This window comes from Pongo pygmaeus, chromosome 11, assembly GCF_028885625.2.
Source record: "Pongo pygmaeus isolate AG05252 chromosome 11, NHGRI_mPonPyg2-v2.0_pri, whole genome shotgun sequence".
NCBI lineage: Eukaryota > Metazoa > Chordata > Mammalia > Primates > Hominidae > Pongo > Pongo pygmaeus.
This window is the reverse complement of record NC_072384.2, coordinates 103,200,418-103,225,717: the sequence shown is the minus strand read 5'-3', so window position 1 is coordinate 103,225,717 and position 25,300 is coordinate 103,200,418. Positions and strand designations below refer to the sequence as shown.

Below are 25,300 nucleotides of genomic sequence, written 5' to 3'. Positions count from 1 at the left end.
TTTTCTGGAATTAAAGAACTTTGGGCCAGGTGCGGTGGCTCACACCTGTAATCCCAGCCAGCATTTGGGAGGCCAAGGCAGGCGGATCACAAGGTCAGGAGGTCGAGACCATCCTGGCTAACATGGTGAAACCCTGTCTCTACCAAAAATACAAAAAATGAGCCGGGCACGGTGGCACGCACTTGTAGTCCCAGCTACCTGGGAGGCTGAGGTAGGAGAATTGCTTGAACCTGGGAGGCGGAGGTTGCAGTGAGCTGAGATTGCGCCACTACACTCCAGCCTGGGCGACAGAGCAAGACTCTGTCTCAAAAAATATAATAATAACACTAAGATTTTATGTTTCTAAGAGTTGATTATCCTGATTTTTAAAATTCATTTAACTATTATTTATTGACTGACTTCCAATGTGCACTACACAGAAATACAAAAGAACTCTATTAAAACAGGAAACTTTTTACAAAGTTAGATTCAACTGCAAATAAGGTCCTATTGAGGGGCTTATTAAAAATGAAATATCTATTAGGAATATAACTTTTTAAAAATTTATCTTTTTCTTGCTTTTTTCCTATTAGGAATACAATTTACTATTCTAAAGTAAATTGTCAAGAATACGATTTAAATACAGTTTAGTTTTCTTTTTCTTTCTTTCCCTTTTTTTTTTTCCAGACGGAGTTTCACTCTTGTTGCCCAGGCTGGAGTGCAATGGCGCGATCTTGGCTCACTGCACCCTCCACTTCCCAGGTTCAAGCAATTCTCCTGCCTCAGCCACCTGAGTAGCTGGGATTACAGGCAGGTGCCACCACGCCCAGCTAATTTTGTGTTTTTAGTAGAGACGGAGTTTCTCCATGTTGGTCAGGATGGTCCTGAACTCCCAACCTCAGGTGATCTGCCTGCCTTGACCTCCCATAGTGCTGAGATTACGGGTGTGAGCCACCGCGCTCGGCTTTTTTTTTTTTTTTTTTTTGAGACAGAGTTTCGCTCTGCTGCCCAGACTGGAGTACAGTGGCATGATCTTGGTTCGCTTCAACTTTTGCCTCCCAGGTTCAAGTGATTCTCGTGCCTCAGCCATCTGAGTAGGTGGGATTACAGGCATGCACCACCATGCCCGGCTAATTTTTTAATTTTTAGTAGAGAAGGGGTTTCGCCATGTTGGCCAGGCTGGTCTTGAATTCCTAGCCTCAAGTGATCTGCTCACCTTAGCCTCCCAAAGTGCTGGGATTACAGGCATGAGCCACTGCACCTGGCTTAATTTTTAAAGTAATCTGAATAGTCACTGTCTAAACATGATGACATCAAGATTAAAAAAATTTCTTAATATTTCTGAGAGCTCTTTGACTTTTAAAATGTAAGCACTATTATGATAGATAATTAAGATTATGAATTTAGGCCGGGCACGGTGGCTCACGCCTGTAATTCCAGCACTTTGGGAGGCCGAGGCAGGCGGATCACAAGGTCAGGAGATCGAGACCATCATGGCTAACACAGTGAAACCCCATCTCTACTAAAAATACAAAAAAAAATTAGCCGGGCATGGTGGTGGGCGCCTGTAGTCCCAGCTACTCGGGAGGCTGAGGCAGGAGAATGGCATGAACCCAGGAGACAGAGCTTGCAGTGAGCTGAGAGTGCGCTACTGCACTCCAGCTTGGGCGACAGAGTGAGACTCTATCCCAAAAAAAAAAAAAAGATTATGAATTTAACTGTCATAGTTATAAAATAAAATGTATTGAATCTCAACTATCCTAAATAATTATTAGCTAGAATTATCAACAATCACTCTACTATTCTGTGATATAGGACCTATTATTATCATCATTTTATAGAAAAAGATGATGAGGTTCATTGCTCAAAATTATAAGGTTATCATTTATTGAGCATTTACCATAGTAAGGTACTATGCTAAAAGTGTTTTACCTATATCATTTAACCCTTTCAACAATGCTGTGATTCAGTTACCTGTTCCAATTTACATATAGGATAGGTGGATAAGTAACTTTCCCAAGATTACAAATATGCTGAGTGGCTGAGCAAGAACTCAAACCTACATGTGTTTATTTCAAAGCCCGTAGTCTATTATTACAATAGGAACTTTTTCAAGGCAATAAACAAAGCTCTCGTCTGCCTTTATTAGTCAAAAATCCATAGCTTGAAATCTTTTTCTGGATAGGTTAACAAATGAAAGATGTTAAAAGAAATTATTTGTTCCTTTTTGTTTTCAACTTTTGCTGGTTGAAATTTAATTAGAAGCAGTACCCTAACATACAAAAAACTCTATCTCCGACACCACCCAAAAATCTAGAGCTCTAACTATGCAGGCATTGTAGCCACTGAAAAAACATTAGGTAGAACAGATTGAGAAATGGAGTTTAGGAAGAAGTTGTAAAACATGCCAATAGCTTAGGGGTAAGAATTCCAAATATTCCCAGTTTCCTGTCAGGTACTCTGATCCCACTGCAAGTTACCTTTACTAGCGTAATTTTATTTTTTTTACTTTATTTACTTTTGCTCACTCACTCTGAAATTTCATCAGTAAAATTTTCATTGACGTTAATAAGCGCTTTTTCTTAAAAAGAAAAAACTTTGGAGGGAACATCAGCCATTAACAAATTGGTATAAATTTATGTAAGGATAGATTTCTTCCTTTAAAACGAGTTAAAAAGAGCTACCCTGAGGGAGTGAAAAGTTTTACTTGGAGGTGAGAAGCAAGTACAGGTGAGCCTCAAAGAACTTAGAGGGATTCAGTAGGCCTGCACAGGATGCTGCAGTGAAGACTGAGGGAAGTATGACTGCCTTAGGTAAGTAGGCTAGTTAAGGGGTGGGGAGTATGTTGACAGAGGAAGACTGCCAAACACAAACCACCTACCGCAGAATTTTGCCCATATTGAGATTTTGCCAACGGATTAAAAATAACTATATTTTCTACTGCCTTCTGGAAATGAAAATCTATGGATTAAATACTTTTTGTGGTTACACTGAGAAAATATTAAAGTAGTTTCTATACGGAAAAGTGGGTTTTAATATGACTATTGACCTAACCCATTGTTGAAATGAAGATTAAAAGTACATTTTTAAGTTACAGACACACTCTAAAAAAATAATTTGGACGCAGTGAAAAGTATTACCTCTTCCTTCCTCCTTTCTTCCATCAATTTGCTTTATCTTCTTTAATCCTGACAACTGCAGAGTGACTTAAAATAGCTGATTTTCCCAACTATCCTGAATATCAGTATATGCTATAAATTTTTATCCCCAACTGCCAATTAACTCTGTCAAAGTAAAGTTTTTTTGGTTTTTTTTGGTTTGTTTTTGTTTTGTTTTGTTTTGAGATGGAGTATTGCTCTATCACCCAGACTGGAGTGCAGTGGCGCGATCTCAGCTCACTGCAAGCTCCACCTCCCAGGTTCATGCCATTCTCCTGCCTCAGCCTCCAGAGTAGCTGGGACTACAGGCGCCCACCACCATGCCTGGCTAATTTTTTTTGTATTTTAGTAGAGACGGGGTTTCACCGTGTTAGCCAGGATGGTCTCGATCTCCTGACCTCGTGATCCGCCCGCCTGAGCCTCCCAAAGTGCTGGGATTACAGGCATGAGCCACCACGCCTGGCCCTGTCAAAGTAAAGTTTATAAGAATGCAGATATTAATATTAAATAGCTAAGTATAAAATGTTTTTTCCAACTGATAAACATAAATAGAACAAAGCATCTATATACAAAGAGTAATTTGACTTTTTAAACATGTAATAGACAATAGTTAACTTTTTAAAATAAAGTTGTTACTTTCAATTAGTTAAAAAAAATTTACCTTCAGATAGTGGCTCAGGTTTAAATTCCAGGCCTCAAGCATTCTAGAAATGTCCTTTCTTGTCCACTGAAGTTCTTCCTTTTGGGGGCACTAAATCATGATAGCTGTAGCTTCATTTATGTGAAAGCTTTAATTGGGTCTTCACAGCAGCATTTTCTCTGTAATGAGAAGGTATTTAATGTATATTTTATTTTCCTACACATAAAGATAATTATTACATTTTGTTATGCAGGTTTTATTTTAAAATAATCATTATCAGCCTGGTGTGGTAAAACCATCAATTGACTCATTTAAGAGAACTAAAGACGAGGACTGACTTTACAGGTAACTGCATGTATCTTGGGACAGGTGACAATCTCTCTGTGCCTGTTTCCTTGTCTAAAATCAGGTATTTGGAATATTTAAATTCTCACATTTTATAACTATCACTAAAACAAAGATCTCTAGCAAATTACATTTTTCATCAATGAAAATACTTACTATTAGGGCATCTTCTGGAGCCACAAGAAGCTTGAAAATAAAAGCTCTTCTCCCCATGCCCTACCTCCCAAACCCTAGAATTGACAGGCTTATTTCTTAAGCAAGCATATTACAATTAGATAAAGAGAGCAGAAAGAAAAAAGAAAATATTAAATATGGAGCCTAAACAGTTAATGATCGGATTTCAGAAAACACACTAAAGCATTAAATTTTGCCGGCAAATTGCTTTCTAGAATGTTTTGTTATCACATTTAAAAAGTGGATTTTATCATATCAAAAGTAAAGATTGGAAAGCATCTGTAAAATTAGTAGCTCAGCGTTTTTATTTTGGGAAGAAAGGGATTTTTATTGTTTTTATAGTGAATGTATGGCAGAGGGGTAGAGACAATTCAGGTTGTTGTCATGTCTCTTTCAAGGACCATACTTGGGCCATTGCTGTTATGATCTTATTCAACAGCAATTCTATCAGTTCAAAATTTTGGAGGTAATTTCTTATGTGTATAATATCCAAAAAAAATGGTCTTAACATCCAATCATGTTGTTGAGTATCCTTCACAGGCTTCTGTGTATTAAAATATTATTGTTACAACCAATAATCTGAGAATAAATCCCCAAATAGGATAATTAAAGAGAAAGCAGCTTGAAGTTGAGTTTCTTTAAATTCCAGATATCTTGGTTAATGTCCTAAGATGTAAAAGATCTTTAAATCTATTCATTATCAGCGCCAGATCTTATTAACTACATTAAAAAATACTGCTCGGCGGGATGCTGGTGGCTCACACCTGTAATCCCAGCACTTTGGGAGGCCAAGGTGGTCAGATCACGAAGTTAAGAGATTGAGACCATCCTGGCCAACATGGTGAAACCCCATCTCTACTAAAAATACAAAAAAAGTAGCTAGGCGCAGTGGTGCATGCCTGTAGTCCTAGCTACTCGGGAGGTTGAGGCAGGAGAATTGCTTCAACCTGGGAGGCGCAGGTCGCAGGGAGCCAAGATTGCACCACAGCACTACAGCCTGGCGACAGAGCGAGACTCTGTCTCAAACATAAATAAATAAATAAATAAATAAACAAAACATTGCTCAAAAGTACTTTAGAAAATAAAATTTATCGCATCTTTTAGAGGTAGATAAATGACACAACATTCCTTTTATAATATGTACAAAATTACTATGAATCAGTGGTGTCAAAAATGAAATAAAGACTAATTCACAAATATTTTAATAGGATAATTTATTTTTTAAGAATCAGTTTTTAAAGTTATGTTAAACATCGAACTTTTAAATGTACGCAAATATATATAAACAATAACCTATATTAATTTTTAAATTTTCTGCTGGACGCAGTGGCTCATGCCTGTAATCCCAGCGCTTTGGGAGTCTAAAGTGGGTGGATCTTGAGGTCAAGAGTTGGGAGGCCAGCCTGGCCAACATAGTGAAACCCCGTCTCTACTTAAAAAAAAAACAACAAAAAACAGGCCAGGTGCGGTGGCTCAAGCCTTTAATCCCAGCACTTTGGGAGGCTGAGCAGACGGATCACAAGGTCAGGAGATCAAGATCATCCTGGTCAACATGATAAAACCCTGTGTCTACTAAAAATACAAAAATTAGCTGGGCGTGGTGGCGTATGCCTGTAATCCCAGCTACTCGGGAGGCTGAGGCAGGAGAATCGCTTGAACCAGGGAGGTGGAGGTTGCAGTGAGCCAAGATTGCACCACTGCACTCCAGCCTGGCGACAAAGCCAGACTCCATCTCAAAAAGAAAACAAAACAAAATACAAAAATCAGCTGGGAGTGGTGGCAGGAGCCTGCAATAGCAGCTATTGGGGAGGCTGAAGCACGGATCACTTGAACCCGGAAGGCAGAAGTTGCAGTGAGATGAGATCATGCCACTGCATTCCAGCCTGGGCAAAAGAGCAAGACTCCATCTCAGCCGGTACAGTGGCTCACGCCTGTAATCCCAGCACTTTGGAAGGCCGAGGTGGGAAGATCACAAGGTCAGGGGATCGAGACCATCCCGGCCAACATGGTGAAACCTCGTCTCTACTAGAAGTCCCAAGCTACTCGGGAAGCTGAGGCAGGAGAATCGCTTCAACCTGGGAGGCGGAGGTTGCAGTGAGCTGAGATAGTGCCACTGCACTCCAGCCTGGCGACAGAGGGAGACTCTGAAAAAAAACAAAAAACCAAAAACAAAACAACAACAAATAACACCACCACCACCAAAAAACCCTCCAACTCAAAAAATAAAAAAATACATAAAAGCACTTTTTAATTTTCAGGGAAAAAAAATCTAAGGCTGGTGCTCACAATGTCAATTTTATTTATGGTTTGTTCTCCCTATAAGCTTCCCTGTAATCCATTTCTACCCATTTTTCACTCTGCACAAACAAACTTTTTACCTTTTTCTCTTTTTTTTTTGAGATGGAGTTTCACTCTTTGTGCCGAGGCTGGAGTGAAGCGGCGCGATCTTGGCTCATTGCAAACTCCACCTCCCAGGTTCGAGCAATTCTCCTGCCTCAGCCTCCCGAGTAGCTCGGATTATAGGCACCTGCCACCATGCCTGGCTAATTTTTGTATTTTTAGCAGAGACAGGGTTTCACCATGTTGGCCAGGCTGGGCTCGAACTCCTGACCTCTCAGGTGATCTGCCCGCCTCGGCCTCCCAAAATGCTGGGATTAGGCTGCTCTTTGAGAGCTTTGCAAATTTATTTAATCCTTACAATGACTCTGAGGTAGATCTTCTTGTCTCTGTTTGTAGATAAGAAAACTGGAACTGTCAAGAAGCTTGCTTAAGATCACAGAGTGCATTAGGTTCGGATTCATAATCAAATTGGAAAAAAAGAAAAACACAAAAAACAAGATTCCAAAGCCCTAATGCATAGTCTTTGTATCCTATCACACTGTGGCATTATATATATAAAACAAGAAACTTTATAATAAAGAGAAATGTATTTTCCAAACTGTGGTTCTCCAGATAACAATGTGTCTCCATGAGGACCATATAGTAAATACACCCCATAAAAAATGATTACCAACCAAAAGCTTGCAATTAATGTTCCAACTAAAGAAAAAGACTCAAAGTAAAAGCATCAGCTATCCTAGGTACTGCTTGGAGGCAACACCAAACATGACACATAAATCATTGTTGAAAAAAACCGTAAAACATAATGCTGGGTATTTAGTTATGTTGAATGCTAAAACTAATCTTTCCTTAACTAAAGGTCTCCGTCAAATGAAAAGCGTATTTTAGTCAAGTCAGGGTTTCTGTTTTGCAAACTGAAAGTCTTATATTATTAAGCATATATTCAGGTTATTTATTTTCCTGATCATAATTTTCAATTCAAATTAAGATCAAACTCTATTGACTCTGTCAGGTACTGTATATTCTCATTTTGATAAATTTCAAATTAATGATAAAAATGTATTAACCTACTGATCAATTATACATTTTATAAATATATTTTAACCAATGACATATTATCAGTAAGTACAGATTCAGTGGCAAGATTTCATTAAAAAAGTGTTTCAAGCTTCAGGTGCCCGAGACTTATTTAATGTGTAAATCCTCACCACTACAATAACCACATGGTTAAACGACCAACACTTCTATTAGCAAGCCCAAGCCTAATAAGTGATCTCCTGGGACTTCAGCACAGAGGTTTTCTAATTTTATTCCTCCACTCAATGTGGCTATTCTCCCTTATCTATTCACGCTGGCAAAGCTTCTAGTTAAACTGGAATTGGTAACTATTTGATGATAATAATTAACATATACTGAGTGCTTCCGATGCCGCAGTTAATTCTTACAGTTGATAAAAGTGTGGCACAAAAAGGTTAATCAAGTAGCAGAGGCAGGATTTGAACCCAGGAATTCTGGTTCCAGGGCCCGGATTCCGAGCTACAAAGGTGACTAAACTGAAGAGTCCTACTTTTATTGTCATTGCTCTCTAATAAAAATTATTTTTTTCTTCCAATTGTTTAAATCTCTTCTCATTCTCTATTTAAATATCAGGCGTTCATTTACATATTAGGCGTCTACCTTACAGTAGGACATCTTTAAACAACATAAAAAAGGAAAGCTTTGTCTTCACCTGCACACATACCGCCCTGCCCATAAGTTTTGAAGTCCAGTTCTGCCTGATTCTAAACTGCTTGTCTCTTGAAGCGAATGCCTTAAAAAGTGACATTGGGATCAGGACAGTTATCTCCATCCATCCTCCCTCAGAAAAACAACTATATTAAATTCTTGGGACCATTGAGAACAATACACAGGCCTTTGGGTAACTTCAAGACAAAAAAGGCAAAAAGTCGGGGAGAAGGTGTGGGAGGATGATTTTCCCCTTCTAAACGTAAGGTATAAAAGGGCTCAGAAAGCGGAAAAATAACTCTAAAAAGCAAGGTGCGGGACGGCGTGAGGGACCACACATTGGGCGCTCCGCCCAAGGGGTCCGGCTCCTTCTCCGCGGCGATGGCGCGTCCTTGGGCTCAACAACCCTCCTCAAGACACCTAACCTCCTCCTTCTCCAGCCTGCCCCTCTGGGGCCTGCGAGCCCCGTCTCGGGCCGGGGGTCGGAAGCCCTGCCATGTAGGACCCCGAAAAGGCCCCCAAGCTTGGCGCGGAGGGCGCCGCCAGTGACCGGCTGCGGCTGGGGGCGGGGGCCGGCAGTTGCTCGGAGCTCCGGCGGGTCAGGAGGTGACGGAAGGAGGAGGAGGCAGGAGGAAGAAAGGGGGGTTGGGAGGTAGCGTCCGGTAGGTCTGCGCAGACAGCGCTGCCAGACCTCTGACTTCCCCAGTCTTGCCGCCGCCGATAGCCCCACAAGGCGACATGGGAAGTCCGCCGGAGCAGAGGGGAGAAAATTCAAAACGAGTCTACTCAACCTCGTCTTGGCTCCGAGGCCCCGCCATGGAGACCAGCATAATGCGCAGGCGCCCCCCACCGGGAGCGCGCAGCGCAGTCCCACGAGAGTAGGACCACTATCGGCCACCGTCGACCGTTTCCTCTCTCATCCGTTCTTTTTTTCGTATTTCCGCCTCTCGCTTCTCTCTAAAACCCGCAGTTAGAGGCGAGACTTAGGAAAAACCTCTGCCGAGTGAGCCTCTGGTTGGGAATATGTATGAGAAAAAAAAAACTGGCAAGGCGTTAGTCAAGCAAAGCTGAAGACAGAGGAAATTTGATATCTGGCTGGAGTCTAGAGGATTTAATGCAAATAAGATATTCTGAGGGCAGCGTGGCAAAAAAAGACTACAATTCCCGGTGGTCACAGCGTTTGAGAAGCGATGCTTTCTGAGACTTCTAGTTAACTAGGAGCTGTGTTTGAACTATCCAGGCTCAGGACAGCCTCTTGAAAAAAAATTTTTTATTAATAAAGTGGATTTCAGTGGGATCTTTTTCCTAATCGATTACGGGTCCACACGTATGGGAAGAATTCTAACAATGATTAAAGGGACATGCTACCTTTAAGACTATGCTTTTCTAATCGATGACTCCTAAATCTAGGAGTAGGTAGTCGATGTTTGTGGTCTGGGAGTCTGTAGAAGGGCAACCGCGTGCTTTCTGCGGAGGAGACCGGAGGACAGAAAGCAGAGTCCAGGCTTAGACTGTAGCTCCTCGCTTACCTGTGCAGTCTAATTTTGAGCTGCCTCTTTGTAGTTCTAAAAGGCAGGAGCTCCGTGTTGTGGGTCTGCTAACCCGTACGTTTCCGTGGGCAAGTCGCGTGTATTCCTCGCCATGGCTCAGCTCCAAACACGCTTCTACACTGATAACAAGAAGTAAGTAAACGTTCCACCCTTCTGTCCCTTCCCCAGGTTCCTTTCCAATCACCCCTTTGGTATGACCTTGTGGATCCCTGCTTGTTTCTGCTGTCACCCCCACCCTTTTTTCTGAGATTACCTCCTTTCTAACCAGCTTCGTAGGTTCTATATAATTTGAATTGTGAGTGTGGAGGAGGCTGAAGGGCTTCAGGTTTGCTTTCTGAATGAAACATTTTATGTGTGTAATTTAACAATGAACAGTGGGCCTTGTTATAGGGTGTCTGCTAGTGGTGGTTCACAGTTTTTGAAAACACGTTTTTGAAAATGGAAAAAAACAGTTTTTGAAAATGAAAAAACATATTTACCATTTATGTATATCTATATAGATATATATACATTTTAACCAGTGGTCTCAAGGTCTGTTAGCACTCATTCGAAAACTAATTAGATGCTGCCTTGTGGTATATATTGCATTGTTAGTTTTCTTTGTGTTTGCCTGGTCTCTTCCAAATATATTGGAAGTCTCTTGAGGGCAGGGACTATATATTAAGCTTCTTAGATTGGCTGAGTCAACAAAAAATGTCAAATTTTTCAGTGAAAATGATAATAAATATTTGTTGTGTTAATAAGCTAAAGTTAGCCATAAACTAGGAAACTCTCACCTGAGTTACACCTGTGGTTTTGTTTGTAGCTTTACGAGGAGAGCTAGTAAATCATCTTCTCTCCCCTTGTGTTGTTGCTGAAAGTATACATAAATCGTATTATCAATGCACCTGAGTATATATACTTATATACATAGCCTTAATACTTCTCCAGGAATGTGGTGATGCATTAACATAACCGCTGTGTTTTTTAATTGAAAGTAGGTTTTTTTGTTTTTCTTAAAATAAAATTTTTTGAAATATGTGGGGCTTTTTTTTGTTTGTTTGTTTTGGTTTTTTTGGAGACAGAGTCTCACTGTGTTGCCCAGGCTGGACTGCAGTGGTGGGATCTTGGCTCACTGCATCCTCTGTCTCCCGGGCTCAAACAATCTTCCCGCCTCAGCCTCCAGAGTAGCTGGAATTACAGGCATGTGCCACCAAGCCTGGCTAATTTTTGTATTTTTAGTAGAGACAGGAATTTGCCTTGGTGGCCATGCTGGTCTCGAACTCCTGGCCTCAAGTGATCCACTCACCTCGGTCTCCCAAAATCCTGGAATTACAGGCATGACCCACTGCGTCCAGCCTTGAGATAATTGTTGATTCACATGAAGTTGTAAGAGACAATAGGCCACTGTGTTTTAACCCCTGAAATGAATGGATACATGTCATACGTGTGTGTTTGAATTTAGGCCCTCCAAAAGGTAAAAAACGTATAAATTAAAATTCTTTGCCGAGTGCTGTGGCTCATGTCTGTAATCCCAACAGTTTGGGAGGCCGAGGAACGCAAATCGCTTATCTCAGGAGTTCGAGACCAGCCTGAGCAACATGATGAAACCCCATCTCTACCAAAAATAAAAAAATTTGCCAGTCATGGTGGTGCCCACCTGTGGTCCCAGCTACTTGGGAGGCTGAGGTGGCAAGATCGCTTGAGCCTGAGAGGCAGAGGTTGCAGTGAGCCAGGATCAATGCAACTGCACTCCAGCCTGGGGAACACAGTGAGACTCTATCTCAAATAAATAAATAAATAAATAAATAAATAAAATTCTTGCTTTTTCTTTTTGCTTAATATTTTGGTCAGTAAAATGGAGGCGGGGGGGCTGATATAATTGTCACACACACACACAAGAATATACATATATGTGAATTATATACATAAATACATAGCTATAGCCTTATTGCTCAAAGTGTGGTTTGAGGATCATCAGCACCACATTTGCAAAGTCGTGCAACCATCACCACAGTCAATTTTAGAACATTTTTCATCATCCTTGAACTGTTTATTAAATAATACCCCCAGTCCTAGGCAACCACTGATCTACTTTCTAGCTCTGTAACTGTATCTCTTCTGGACATTTTGAATAAATGGAATTATATAATGTGGTCTTTTGTGACTGGCTTCTTTCACTTACTATGATTTTTAAAAAATGGTTTCATTATGTCATAGTATATATTAGCACTTCATTCCTTTTTATGGCCAAATAATAGGCCATTGAATGGATGTACCATATTTTTCCATTCATCAGCTGGTGGGCATTTAGGTTGTTTATACCTTTTAGCTATTATGAATAGTTGTTATGCGAACACTCATGTACAAGTTTTCGTGTGGATGTATGTTTTCATTTCTCTTGCATATATGCTTAGAAGTGGAGTTTTTGGGTCAGATGTAATTCCATGTTTGAGTTTTTGAGGAACTGCCAGACTGTTTTCCAAAGCAACTGCACCATTTTACGTTACTGCCAGCAATAATCAGGGTTCCAATTGCTCCATATTTTCACTGACACTTGTTGTTAGCTGTCTTTTTACTTATAGCACCCTAGTGGATGTGAAATTATATTTCATTGTGTTTGATTAGCATTTCCCAGATGACTAATGATGAGCATTTGCATGTCCCTATTGGACCATTTTAAAATTTGTGTTCTTTTTATTATTGAGTTGTAAGTGTTCTTAATATAGTCTAGATACAAGTTCCTTATCAGATACATGATTTGCAAATATTTTCTCACAGTCTGTCTTATAAGAGTCTCCTAATCTGCATCCTGTCATGTATTCCTCTATTTCAGTGCCCATTGTGCAGCCAGAAAGATCTAACTAAATAAAATCTGATGATATTTCTAATTTTCACTGCTGTGATAGTTCTTCATTACCCACAAAAAAGAAGTAAAAATGATTTCACATGATATATAAAGCACTCCACGTGTATCTCTTTAGCCTTTGGTCACTTTAGAGCAAAGTCAGGTTTTCTGGAAGTGGCTGGTTGGGCAGTTTAACAACTCCTAGCTATTGTTTTGATGTTCTCCCTGCTTTCGTGCACACTGCTTCTTCCAGCCTACCCTTCCCTCACCTGGCAAAAACTCACTTCTCTTTTGAGACAGGGTCTCACTGTGTCACCCAGGCTGGAGTGCAATGCAGTGGTGTAATCTCAGCTCACTGCAGCCTCGACCTCCTGGGCTCAGGCAGTCCTCCCACCTCAGCCTCCCAAGTAGCTGGGACTACAGGCACATGCCACCATGCCTGGCTAATCACTTTTCTAAATGTAGCTTAACAGTTATCTTTTTTGTGGATCGTTTCTGGCCCTGCTCCCCTGCCCTCCTTTTCTGTGGTTAAAATGACCTATGGTGTCTTTGTTCTCTTTATACATGTCACCTAATGGCATTGTTCTTATATAACTTCATTCTGTTTGATTACCAGACTTCAACTTCATCTTAGAACAGAGACCATGTTTTAATTCATTTTTGTTTACAACATGTAGCAATATGTCTGGCATTTATTTACCCAATAAATGTATGTTGAATTCGTAAAAGCATACTTGTTCAAGTATCTGTAGACTTGATCTTGACATATCATTTCCTTTTTATAGATATGCCATAGATGATGTTCCCTTCTCAATCCCTGCTGCCTCTGAAATTGCTGACCTTAGTAACATCATCAATAAACTACTAAAGGACAAAAATGGTGGGTATATATGCTTAGAAGAGGGCACAGTGCCTCTAATTATTCTAAAATGCATTAAGTTTTTAGTTCCTTTTTTGGCCTTACGATACTGTATGAATTTTGTAGTGGTAAAATTTGTAAGTTATAAAGTACAGGTTCTTCTGCTGGATGATACTGTAAATACTGCTTTGAGAGAAACGTTTTCAGAAAAAAATTTCTGTTTAACCTGTTTTTAAGGCAATGTGGAAATACGGTGATTGTAGTTAAGGAATAAAGATTTTGGTATGAAGTTGTAATATAGAGGTAATCAAGACGTTGATTGTTCTACAGAGGGCTGAGTTATGTAGGCATAAAACAAGCGTTTTAGTGCTTAGGCCCCACTTACTAGTGAAGCACAAAGCAAAATGACAATATCAGTATTTGAGTGTTTAGTGTAATGTCAAAATGCCAGTATGAATACCAGTATTCTATTTTTTGTGTCCAGAATTCATAAAAAAAGGGTATAACAAAACATGCAAGAATATAAAACATTTAAAAGATACAAATATTAAATATATACTATTGTACTAATATATTTGCCCATTAAATTAATATGAACAATGTATGTAAAAATATCAATGAAATAAGATTGGCTGTGAGTTAATAATTGTTGAAGTTTGTAATCCCAGCACTTTGGGAGGCCGAGGCGGGTGGATCACGACGAGGTCAGGAGTTTGAGACCAGCCTGACCAACATGGTGAAACCCCGTCTCTACTAAAAATACAAAAATTAGCCGGGTGTAGTGGCACATGCCTGTAATCTCAGCTGCTAAGGAGGCTGAGGCAGGAGAATTGCTTGAACCCGGAAGGCGGAGGTTGCAGTGAGCCAAGATCACACCATTGCACTCCAGCCTGGGTGATAGAGGGAGTCTCAAAAAAAAAAAAAAAATTGTTGAAGTTTGGTGATAGGTGTAAGGAGGCTCCTTATATTATTTTCTGTATCTCATTGTAGTTTTGATTGATATTTCTGAACTTTTCCATATGTATGAAATTTTCTATAATAAAATATTTTTTAAAAAGTGAAGAAACATTACATAAAATAGAGAAAATTTAAACATGAAACATTAAGCATTCTCCTGCCTCAGCCTCCAGAGTAGCTGGGATTACAGGTGCCCACTACCATGTCTGGCTAATTTTTTGTATTTTTAGTAGAAACGGGGTTTCACCATTTGGCAAGGCTGGTCTCGAACTCCTGACCTCAGGTGATCCACCCTCCTGAGCCTCCCAAAGTGCTGGGATTACATGTGTGAGCCACCATGCCCAGCCAGAGGCAAGTGTATTTTTATGCAGATGTTTCCAATGCTGCAGAGCTCTTCTGACTCTACCCTAGTTGGAGGAATGGGGAGGTAAGAGTTATAAACTAATGTGTAGTATTTTCCCCATCTTCGTCTTCAAATGATCACATAATTTTTTTGTGAAATTTGAGATGATGTTTTTGAGCAACTTTATTGGCTTGGGGTGGGGGAGGAGGGGACAGGGTCTGCAATCTTTTTATTGCTAGCAAGTTACAGTTCAGTATTCAATATTCAAGGATATTTACATAGCATTTCCTGTTGATCCTTGTTTTTGTTTTCATCATGGATATATAGAGATTCTGATGTATAGTTACCTTTATAAACTTCAAAACTGTTAAATAGTCTATTTGTTGAAAAAGTCTTTGAACTAGAATAAGAAATATTCTTTTTAATTTTTGTAGGTACATGGTAGGTGTATCTATGGGGTACATTAGATATTTTGATACAGGCATATAAGGTATAATAATCACATCAGGGTAAATGAGGTATCCATCACCTCAAGCATTTATCGTTTGTGTTACAAACAATCCAATTATACTCTTTGTTGTTTTTAAATGTATAATTAAATTATTGACTGTAGTCACCCAGTTATGCTATCAAATACAAGATCTTATTTATTCTTTCAATTCTTTTGTACCCATTAACCATCCATTTCCACTTGCCTGTCACTTCCCCCACTACCCTTCTCAGTGTCTGGTAACTCTCCTTCTACTCTGTATCTCCATGAGTTCAATTGTTTTAATTTTTAGCTCCTGCAAATAAGTGAGAATACGTAAAGTTTGTTTTCTGTGCCTGGCTTATTTCACTGAACATAATGACCTCCAATTCTACCCATGTTGTTGCAAATGACAGGATCTCGTTCTTTTTTATGGCTGAATAGTACTCCATTGTGTAGAAGTACTGATTTCCTGATTTCTTTACTTTTGAGTATATACCTAGCAGTGCTATTGCTGGATCATATGGTAGCTCTATTTTTAGTTTTTTGAGGAATCTCCAAACTGTTCTCCATAGTGGTTGTACTAATTGACATCCCCACCAAGGTTTATGAGGGGTCCCTTTTCTCCATATCCTCACCAGCATTTGTTATGGCCTGACTTTTAGATAAAAGCCATTTTGGCCTGGCATGGTGGCCTACGCCTGTAATCCCAGCACTTTGGGAGGCCAAGGTGGGTGGATCACAAAGTCAAGAATTCGAGACCAGCCTGGGCAACTTAGTAAACCCCATCTCTACTAAAAATACAAAAATTAGCCAGGCATGGTGGCAGGTGCCTGTAAACCCAGCTACTCAGGAGGCTGAAGCAGGAGAATTGCTTGAACCTGGGAGGTGGAGGTTGTAGTGAGCCGAGCTCTCCCCACTGCACTCCAACCTGGGTGACAGAGCAGGACTCTGTCTTGAGGGGGTGGGGAAAAAAAAGCCATTTTATCTGGGGTGAAATGATATCTCATTGTAGTTTTGATTTGTATTTCCCTGATGATCAATGATGGTGAGCACCCTTTCATTTGCCTGTTTGCCATTTGGATTTTCTTTTGAGAAATGTATGTTCAAACCTTTTGCCCAATTTTTAATCAGATTATTAAATTTTTACCTACAAAGCTTTTTGAGCTCCTTATATATTCTGGTTATTAATACCTTGTCAGATGGGTAGCTGGCAAATAATTACTCCCATTCTGTGGGTTGTCTCTTCACTTTGTTAATTGTTTCCTTTCTGTGCTTTTTAACCTGATGGGATCACATTTGTCTATTTCTGCTTTGATTGCCTGTGCTTGTGTGGTATTACTCTAGAAATTTTTGCCCAGACTACTGCCCTGGGGAGTTTCCCCAATGTTTTCTTGTATTAGTTTCATAGTTTGAGGTCTTAGAAATATTTAACTCTTTAATCCTTTTTGTTTTGACTGTTGTATGTGGCAAGAGATAGGGGTCTAGTTTCATTTTTTTTTGCATATGGATACCCAGTTTTTCCAGCACCATTATTGAAGAGACTGTCTGTTCCCCAGTGTAGGTTTGAGTTAACTGTAGATGTGTGGATTTGTTTTGGCTTCTCTATTCTGTTCCATTGGTGTATGTGTCTGTTTTTATGCCAGTACCATGCTGTTTTGGTTACTATAGCTCTGTAGTATAATTTGAAGTCAGGTAGTGTGATTCCTCCAGGTTCATTCTTTTTGCTTAAGATAGCTTTGGCTATTCTGGGTCTTTTGTGGTTCCATGTAAATTCTAGGATTTTTTTTTTTTTTCTGTGAAGAATATCATTGGTATTTTGATAAGGATTGCATTGAATCTATAGGTTGCTTTGGGTACTACGGACATTTTAACAATATTAAATTCTTCCAATCCATGATCCTGGAATATCTTTCCATTTTTTTGTGTCCTCTTCAATTTCTTTTTTTCTTTTTCTTTTCTTTCTTTTTTTTTTTTTTTTTTGAGACAGAGTTTCACTCTTGTTGCCCAGGTTGGAGTGCAATCGTGTAATCTCAGCTCAAGGCAACCTCCACCTCCCGGTTTCAAGCGATTCTCCTGCCTCAGCCTCCTGAGTAGCTGGGATTACAGATGCCTGCCACCACGCCCAACTAATTTCTGTATTTTTAGTAGAGCTTTGGTTTCACCATGTTGGCCAGGCTGGTCGCGAACTCCTGACCTCAGGTGATCCACCCGTCTCAGCCTCCCAAAGTTCTGGGATTACAGGCGTGAGCCCCTGCACCCGGCCCTCTTCAATGTCTTTCATCAATGTTTTATAGTTTTTGTTGTAGAGATCTTTCACTTCTTTGGTTAATTCCTAGGTATTTTATTTGTGGCTACTGTAAGTAGAAATACTTTCTTGATTTCTTTTTCTGATTGTTCGCTGTTAGCATATAGAAACACTACTGATTTTTGTATCATGCAACTTTACTGAATTTATCAGTCCTAATTGGTTTTTGGTAAAATAAAGATTATACCAACTATAACATTATATCATTGATTTTTCCAAATATAAGATCAAATCATCTGTAAACAAGGATAATGTGACTTCTTCCTCTCCAATTTGGATGCCCTTCCTCCCTCCCTCCCTCCCTTCCTTCCTTCCATCTGATTGCTCTAGCTAGGACTTCCATTGCTGTGTTGAATAACAGGGGTAAAAGTGGGCATCCTTATCATGTTCCAGATGTTAGAGGAAAGGCTTTCAGTTTTTTCCCCATTTAGTATGGGGGTCTATTATATATGAATTTTATTATGTTGAAGTATGTTTTTCTATACTCAGTTTTTTCAGGGCTTTTATCATGAAAGGATGTTGAATTTTATCAAATGCTTTTTCAGCATCAATTGAAATGATCATATGCTTTTTGTCCTTCATTCTGTTGATAAGATGTATATATTAGGGTTCTTTAGAGGGACAGGACTAATAGAATAGATGTATATATGAAAGAGAGGTTTTTGTTTTGTTTTGTTTTGTTTTGTTTTTTTGAGACGGAGTCTTGCTCTGTCGCCCAGGCTGGAGTGCAGTGGCACGATCTTGGCTCACTGCAACCTCCGCCTCCCGGGTTCAAGCAATTCTCCTGCTTCAGCCTCCCGAGTAGCTGGGTGCCACCAAACCTGACTGGCTAATTTTTGTAGTTTTAGTAGAGATGGGGTTTCACCATGCTGGTCAGGCTGGTCTTGAACTCTTGACCTTATGAGGCCACCCGCCTTGGCCTCCCAAAGTACTGGGATTACAGGTGTGAGCCACTGCACCCAGCTGAGAGGGAGTTTATTAAGGAGTATTGACGCACATGATCACAAGATGAAGTCCTATGATAGGCTGTCTGCAAGCTGAGGAGCAAGGAAGGCAGTCCGAGTCCCAAAACCTTAAAAGTAGGGAAGCCGGCAGTACAGCCTTCAGTCTGTGGCCGAAGACCCGAGAGTCCCTGGCAAACCACTGGTCCAAGAATCCAAAAGCTGTAGAACTTGGGGAGTCCAATGTTTGAGGGCAGGAAGCATCCAGCACAGGAGTAAGATAAAGGCCTGAAGACTGATGCAGTCTAGTCCTTCCACATTCCTCTGCCTCCTTTTATCCTAGCCATGCTGGCAGCTGATTAGATGGTACCTACCCAGATAGAGGGTAGGTCTGCCTCTTCCATTCCACTGACTCAAATGTTCATCTTGTTTGACATCACCCTCACAGACACACCCAGGAACAATACTTTGCATCCTTCAATCCAATCAAGTTGACACTCAGTGTTAACCATCACAGTGTATTACATTGATTTGTGTATGTTGAACTATTCTTGCATTCCTGGGATAAATCTTACTTGGTCATGATGATCTTTTTAATGTGTTGTTGAATTTGGTTTGCAAGTATTTTGTTGAGGAAAGAATTATTCCTGTAAGAGAAGAGCTTTGCAATTCCAGTATGTTACCCAAATAGTTGGGTAACATTTTTCTAAACATATAGACCAAACATTATTCCTTCTGTATAGACTGTTACCGTATTGCAACTCTGAAAGAAATAATGAATATAAGTATAGTAGTGGTTCTCAATAGCTGTTAATCCTGATAATTAGGTAAAAGACTGACAAAGAGCATTATGGTGGATAGAATCAGACTGATATAATCCAAGCCCTATGATGGGTCTTAATATCTTAAAAAGAGACACAACCAGATCCTATTTGCATCCTGATGGGATGTAATAGGAAATAGACAATACTGCCTGTGAATATTCTTGTCAAAAAAAAAAAAAAAAAACCCTGAAATCTAACCAGGCATTTACCATTTACCTCTGACTAGTTTATAGGATATTTGTGTGACAAAGAAACATGTTAAAGGACACCTTGGAGATGGAGTCAACAAAACCCAGAATGTTACAAAACAGATGACCCACTTTCATCAACAAATACATGGCAAGGAGAAAAAGGAGGAGGAACTGTTAAAGATTAAAAGAAACATTAATCAAATATAATGTATGGATTATGGATGCTGATTTTTGAAAGCTCACTGTAAAAGAACATTGACTTTGATATTAGGAGTGATTGTTAAATTTTAAAATATTGTGACAAATTTTTTAAGTCCTTATATTTTAGAGATACATACTAAAGTATTTATAGATGAAATGATATAATTTCTGAGATTTGCTTTAAAATAAACCATCTGGGGAATGGAGGGTGGAATATAGATGATGTTCCATTAGTTGGTGGATGTCAAAATGGGCAATAGTGATGAGATTCATTGTTATTTCTACTTTTGTGTATGTTTGAAATAATAAAAGTTTTCTAAACCAAAATAATTACACCAACAACAGTAAAAAGACATTATACTAACAGAACAAAGTATTTCTGATCTTAAAAATCACAGAGAAACTCAGAGGCCACACTGGGATAATAGGTACCTGTTTGTTTTGGGAGTTCTTATATACCTCTGCTAATATTACTTTAGACATTAAGAGTGATAATTGTGTTATGTATTTTCCTCAGAGTTCCACAAACATGTGGAGTTTGATTTCCTTATTAAGGGCCAGTTTCTGCGAATGCCCTTGGACAAACACATGGAAATGGAGAACATCTCATCAGTAAGTTCAAATGCTTACTTTCTGTATTTCGCTTGGGGCATTATCGGCTATTGTAGGTAAACTCCTTTTAGAATCACACTGAATCTATCTTTAGTAGCAAAGATTATTTTTAATATATTGGATATATATATCGTGTGTGTTATGTATTGTGTGTATATTTTATGTGTGTATTGAATATATATAGTGTGTGTATATATATATGTATATTCCTGTATATTCAATTTTGAAGCCCCCTTTTTTTGTGAGAGTGTTTTATTCAAGAAATAAATGAACACATTCTTCATATTTGTGGAAGAACTGGCAAGAAAGGGAATAGCAAATATGTGTGTACAAATACTGGTGCACAAAATAACTGGGCAAATATAAAAGCTATGGGTTAAGTTACGGTTATTTTTCCCTTTTATTTTCAAATTTTCCTTATATTGCTTTTATGATTAAAAATATAACTTACAATTGTTGCTTGTTTTGTGATTTTAAAAATTGTGGTAAAATATACATAACATAAAATTTAGAATTTTAACCATTTTTAAGTATACAATTCAGTGTCATTAAGTACATTTGTAATATTATGCAACCATCACCATTTTCCAGAATTGTTTCCTTATCCTAAACAGAAGACCTGTACCCATTAAACAATGTGCTTTTTTTCTTAATTTTAATGTTTTCTTATGTCTTCTTTTTTTTTTTTTTTTCTGAGATAGAGTCTCCCTCTGTTGCCCAGGCTGGAGTGCAATGGCACAGTCTTGGCTCACTGAAACCTCTGCCTCCTGGGTGCAAGTGATTCTTGCGCCTCAGCCTCCGAAGTAGCGAGATTACAGGCATCTGCCACCACGCCTGGCTAATTTTTGTATTTTCAGTAGAGACGGAGTTTCACCATGTTGGCCAGGCATATCTTAAACTCCTGACCTCAGGTGATCCACCCGCCTCGGCCTCCCAAAGTGCTGGGGTTATGGGTGTGAGCCACTGCGCCTGGCCTAAGGCTTTCTTATATTCCTTTCCCCCCCATTTGCAGCATAAGTTGTACAAGGCCATTAATATTTCTTCTTTTTAAAATTTTTGTTAGGAGACAGGGTCTTGCTTTGTTGCCTGGGCTGGACTTGAACTCCTAGGCTGAAGCAGTCCTCCTGCCCCAGCTTTCCTAATGTTAATAGCTGGGACTACAGGTGTGAGCCACGATGCCAAGCTATTATTTCCTAATACCACTCTTAGCTTACTGTTAGGTCAAATAAAGTTCTTGACTTTTTGAATGGCTCCAAATTTGCTGAGTTATAAAGGGGACTAATATGAAGGATATAAAGGAGATATATTAAATGTGGGGTTATCTTCACAATGTAGTATTTTAAAACTATACCACCTGACTTGTTGCTGATTTCTCTTGTGACTAGGAAGAAGTTGTGGAAATAGAATATGTGGAGAAGTATACTGCACCCCAGCCAGAGCAATGCATGTTCCATGATGACTGGATCAGTTCAATTAAAGGGGCAGAGGAATGGTATTGCCAGATTAATGCCCTTCTCTCTTTTTTTTTTTTTTTTTAACCTCCTTCAGTCTTTTTAAATCCATATATACATATTTTTCTGTGATTTAACGTTATTTGTAAATTCATTTTGTGATCTCTGTATCAGTGGCCATGCCAAACAGAAAGATCTTTTCGTTCAGTGTCTTCAAGAAGAAACAGGTGGCCGGGTGCGGTGGCTCATGCCTGTAATCCCAGCACTTTGGGAGGCTGAGGAGGGTGGATTACGAGGTCGGGAGATTGAGACCATCCTGGCTAACATGGTGAAACCCTGTCTCTACTAAAAAAGCACAAAAAATTAGCCGGGCATGGTGGCGGGCGCCTGTAGTCCCCGCTACTTGGGAGACTGAGGCCGGAGAATGGCGTGAACCCGGGAGGTGGAGCTTGCAGTGAGCTGAGATGGCCCCACTGCACTCAAGCCTGGGCGACAGAACGAGACTGTGTCTCAAAAAAAAAACAAAACAAAAAAAACAGGTATTTATTAATAGGTACTCTTTTCTGTTCTGTTCAATATGTAGTAGTAACAATTATTGTTGCCCTTTTTTTTTTTTTTTTTTTTTAAATGGAGTCTCCCTCTGTTGCCCAGGCTGGTTGCAAACTCCTGGGCTCAAGCAGTCCTCCTGCCTCAGCCTTCTGAATAGGTGGGATTTCTCTACACCCAGCAATATTTGTCTTCTGAATAAGTCATGTATCTTAGAGCATTTAATTGCTTTGGTTCGACTATGTTGCTTTTAAGACCAAGGATATAGTTTGTTTCATAGAGGAAAAAAGTAACTTTTATAGCCATAGATCTCCTGGCCTAATACCGTAAAGATGCATAGCATACTATTTTAGGGCTAGAAAGAGCAGACTGGACTCAGGAAAGAAAGTACAGATATCTCAGGGCAAATCTTCACTGGCCTTGCTTGTAGGAAAACACCTCAAGAGTAGATTATGGCAGGAGCTTACTTCTTTCAAAGAATGCCTTCTTGGAGTTATTACATAAAGTTATATTTCTTCTAGTTTTACTTTTAGTTTAAATGGTTTTCACTGGTTAAGTACAAACTACTTCAGGTCAACAGCCAGGTACATGGCTCACGCCTGTAATCACAGCACTTTGGGATCCTAAGGCAGGTGGATCACTTGAGATCAGAAGTTTGAGACCAGCCTGGCCAACATATTGAAACCTGTCTCTACTAAAAATATAAAAAATTAGCCAGATATGGCGGTCCGTGCCCATAGTCCCAGTTACTCGGGAGGCTGAGGCAGGAGAATCACTTGAACCCAGGAGGCAGAGGTTGCAGTGAGCTGAGATCGCGCCACTGCCTTCCAGCCTGGGCAACAGAGCAAGACTCCATCTCAAAAAAAAAAAAAAAAAGTACTACAGGTTGAGTATTCCTTATCTGGAAATGTTTGGGACCAGAAGTATTTTGGATTTAGGATTTTTTTTGGGGGGGTGGTTTTGGAATATTAACGTATACATAGTGAAATATTTTAGGGACGTGATCCAAGTCTAAACATGAAATTCATTTATGTTTCATATACAGCTTATACACCTAGCCCGAAAGTAATTTTATACTATGTATATATATAATATATATTTTATATAATTTATATATATATTTTATATAATATATATTATGTAAATATATAATAATATATATTATATAATATATATAAATATAATATATGTTATATAATATTTTACATAATATATAATATACATAAATTATATATTATATATAAATAAATATATATAAATATGTATTTTATATATATATATATATATATATATATATATATATATATATATATATATTTTTTTTTTTCCGAAATGGAGTCTCACTCTGTCGCCCAGGCTGGAGTGCAGTGGCGCAGTCTCGGCTCACTGCAAGCTCTGCCTCCCGGGTTCAGGCCATTCTCCCGCCTCAGCCTCCCGAGTAACTGGGAGTATAGGCGCCCGCCACCACGCCTCGCTAATTTTGTTTTTGTATATTTAGTAGAGATGGGGTTTCACTATGTTAGCCAGGATGGTCTCGATCTCTTGACCTCGTGACTCGCCCACCTCGGCCTCCTAAAGTGCTGGGATTACAGGCGTGAGCCACCACACCCGGCCAATTTTATACAATGTTTTTAATAATTTTGTGCCTGAATCAAAATTTTGATTGCGTTTGACTATAGCCTGTCACTATGAAGTCAGGTGTGAAGTTTTCTACTTATGGTGTCATGTTGGCGCTCAGAAAGTTTTGGATTTTGGAGAATTTTGGACTTATTTTCATATTAGGGATGCTCAATCTGTATTAGGGCCTACAAATGATTTGCGTAGCTTTTGTGAGAGTTGTATTATTTACAACAATATAAAAATGAAATCAGCCAGGCGTGGTGGCTCACGCTTGTAATCCCAGCACTTTCAGAGGCTGAGGTGGGTGGATCACAAAGTCAGGAGTTCGAGACCAGCCTGGCCAACATAGTGAAACCCTGTCTCCACTAAAAATACAAAAAAAATTAGCCGGGCATGGTGGCGGGTGCCTGTAATCCTAGCTACTCAGGAGGCTGAGGCAGTAGAATTGCTTGAACCTGGGAGGTGGAGGTGGCAGTGAGCCAAAATTGCGCCACTGTACTCTAGCCTGGATGACAGAACTAGATTCCGTCTCAAAAAAAAAGGGGAAATCTAGGATTTGCCAGGTATTATTATTATTATTATCATTATCATTATTATTATTATTTTGAGATGGAGTCTTGCTCTGTTGCCCAGGCTGGAGTGCAGTGGCGCAATCTCGGCTCACTGCAAGCCGGGAGGCTCCACCTCCCGGGTTCACGCCATTCTCCTGCCCCAGCCTCCCGAGTAGCTGAGACTACAGGCACCCGCCACCACGCCTGGCTAATTTTTTGTATTTTTAGTAGAGACGGGGTTTCACTGTGTTAAAATGGTCTCGATCTCCAGACCTCATGATCTGCCTGCCTCAGCCTCCCAAAGTGCTGGTATTACAGGCGTGAGCCACCACGCCCAGCCATGCCAGGTATTATTTTTAGGAGGTTGAGAAACGTCAAGTGATCTGATCTAGTATGGTTTGAAATCTCAATCTTCATATCAAAGAAGAGTTTAAAAGTATAATCCTCAAAGTTACTTTGTCATTGCCAGAGAAACAAAATTCATTTTCAGGGTTTGGAAAAACTGCTTTTTGTGTTTCATAAGATGTTTTTTTCTCATAGGATCTTGACTGGTTCTTATGATAAGACTTCTCGGATCTGGTCCTTGGAAGGAAAGTCAATAATGACAATTGTGGGACATACGGATGTTGTAAAAGATGTGGCCTGGGTGAAAAAAGGTTAGGACATTTTGCCTACACTTAGAGGAATCC

At 39.6% G+C, this 25,300-nt stretch overlaps 2 protein-coding genes across 13 annotated transcripts in view; one reads left to right on the top strand and one right to left on the bottom strand.

Annotated features, from left to right (window-relative positions):
- The window catches only part of CARF (calcium responsive transcription factor), an 86,874-nt gene extending 77,589 nt beyond the window's left edge, over positions 1-9,285 (bottom strand). For 8 of the 12 annotated variants that reach the window (XM_063648359.1, XM_063648357.1, XM_063648356.1 and 5 more), the window contains exons 1-2: positions 8,378-8,748; positions 3,799-3,956 (exon numbers count right to left, since the gene is read on the bottom strand). Coding sequence is in view for 4 of the 12 variants with exons in the window: in XM_063648360.1 (XP_063504430.1) it covers positions 3,799-3,840 (42 nt within the window). In the remaining 8 variants the exon portion in view is untranslated. Of the gene's footprint in view, positions 1-3,798; positions 3,957-6,674; positions 7,226-8,365; positions 8,749-9,152 lie in introns of those variants that run through there. The other 4 variants (XM_063648360.1, XM_054479166.2, XM_063648361.1 and 1 more) reach the window with 3 other exon arrangements.
- The window catches only part of WDR12 (WD repeat domain 12), a 32,694-nt gene continuing 16,613 nt past the window's right edge, over positions 9,220-25,300 (top strand). Inside the window, exons 1-5 of the mRNA XM_054479173.2 lie at positions 9,220-10,043; positions 13,524-13,618; positions 20,349-20,443; positions 21,829-21,935; positions 25,152-25,267. Coding sequence (XP_054335148.1) covers positions 10,003-10,043; positions 13,524-13,618; positions 20,349-20,443; positions 21,829-21,935; positions 25,152-25,267 — 454 coding nt within the window. The 5' untranslated portion in view covers positions 9,220-10,002. The remainder of the gene's footprint in view (positions 10,044-13,523; positions 13,619-20,348; positions 20,444-21,828; positions 21,936-25,151; positions 25,268-25,300) is intronic.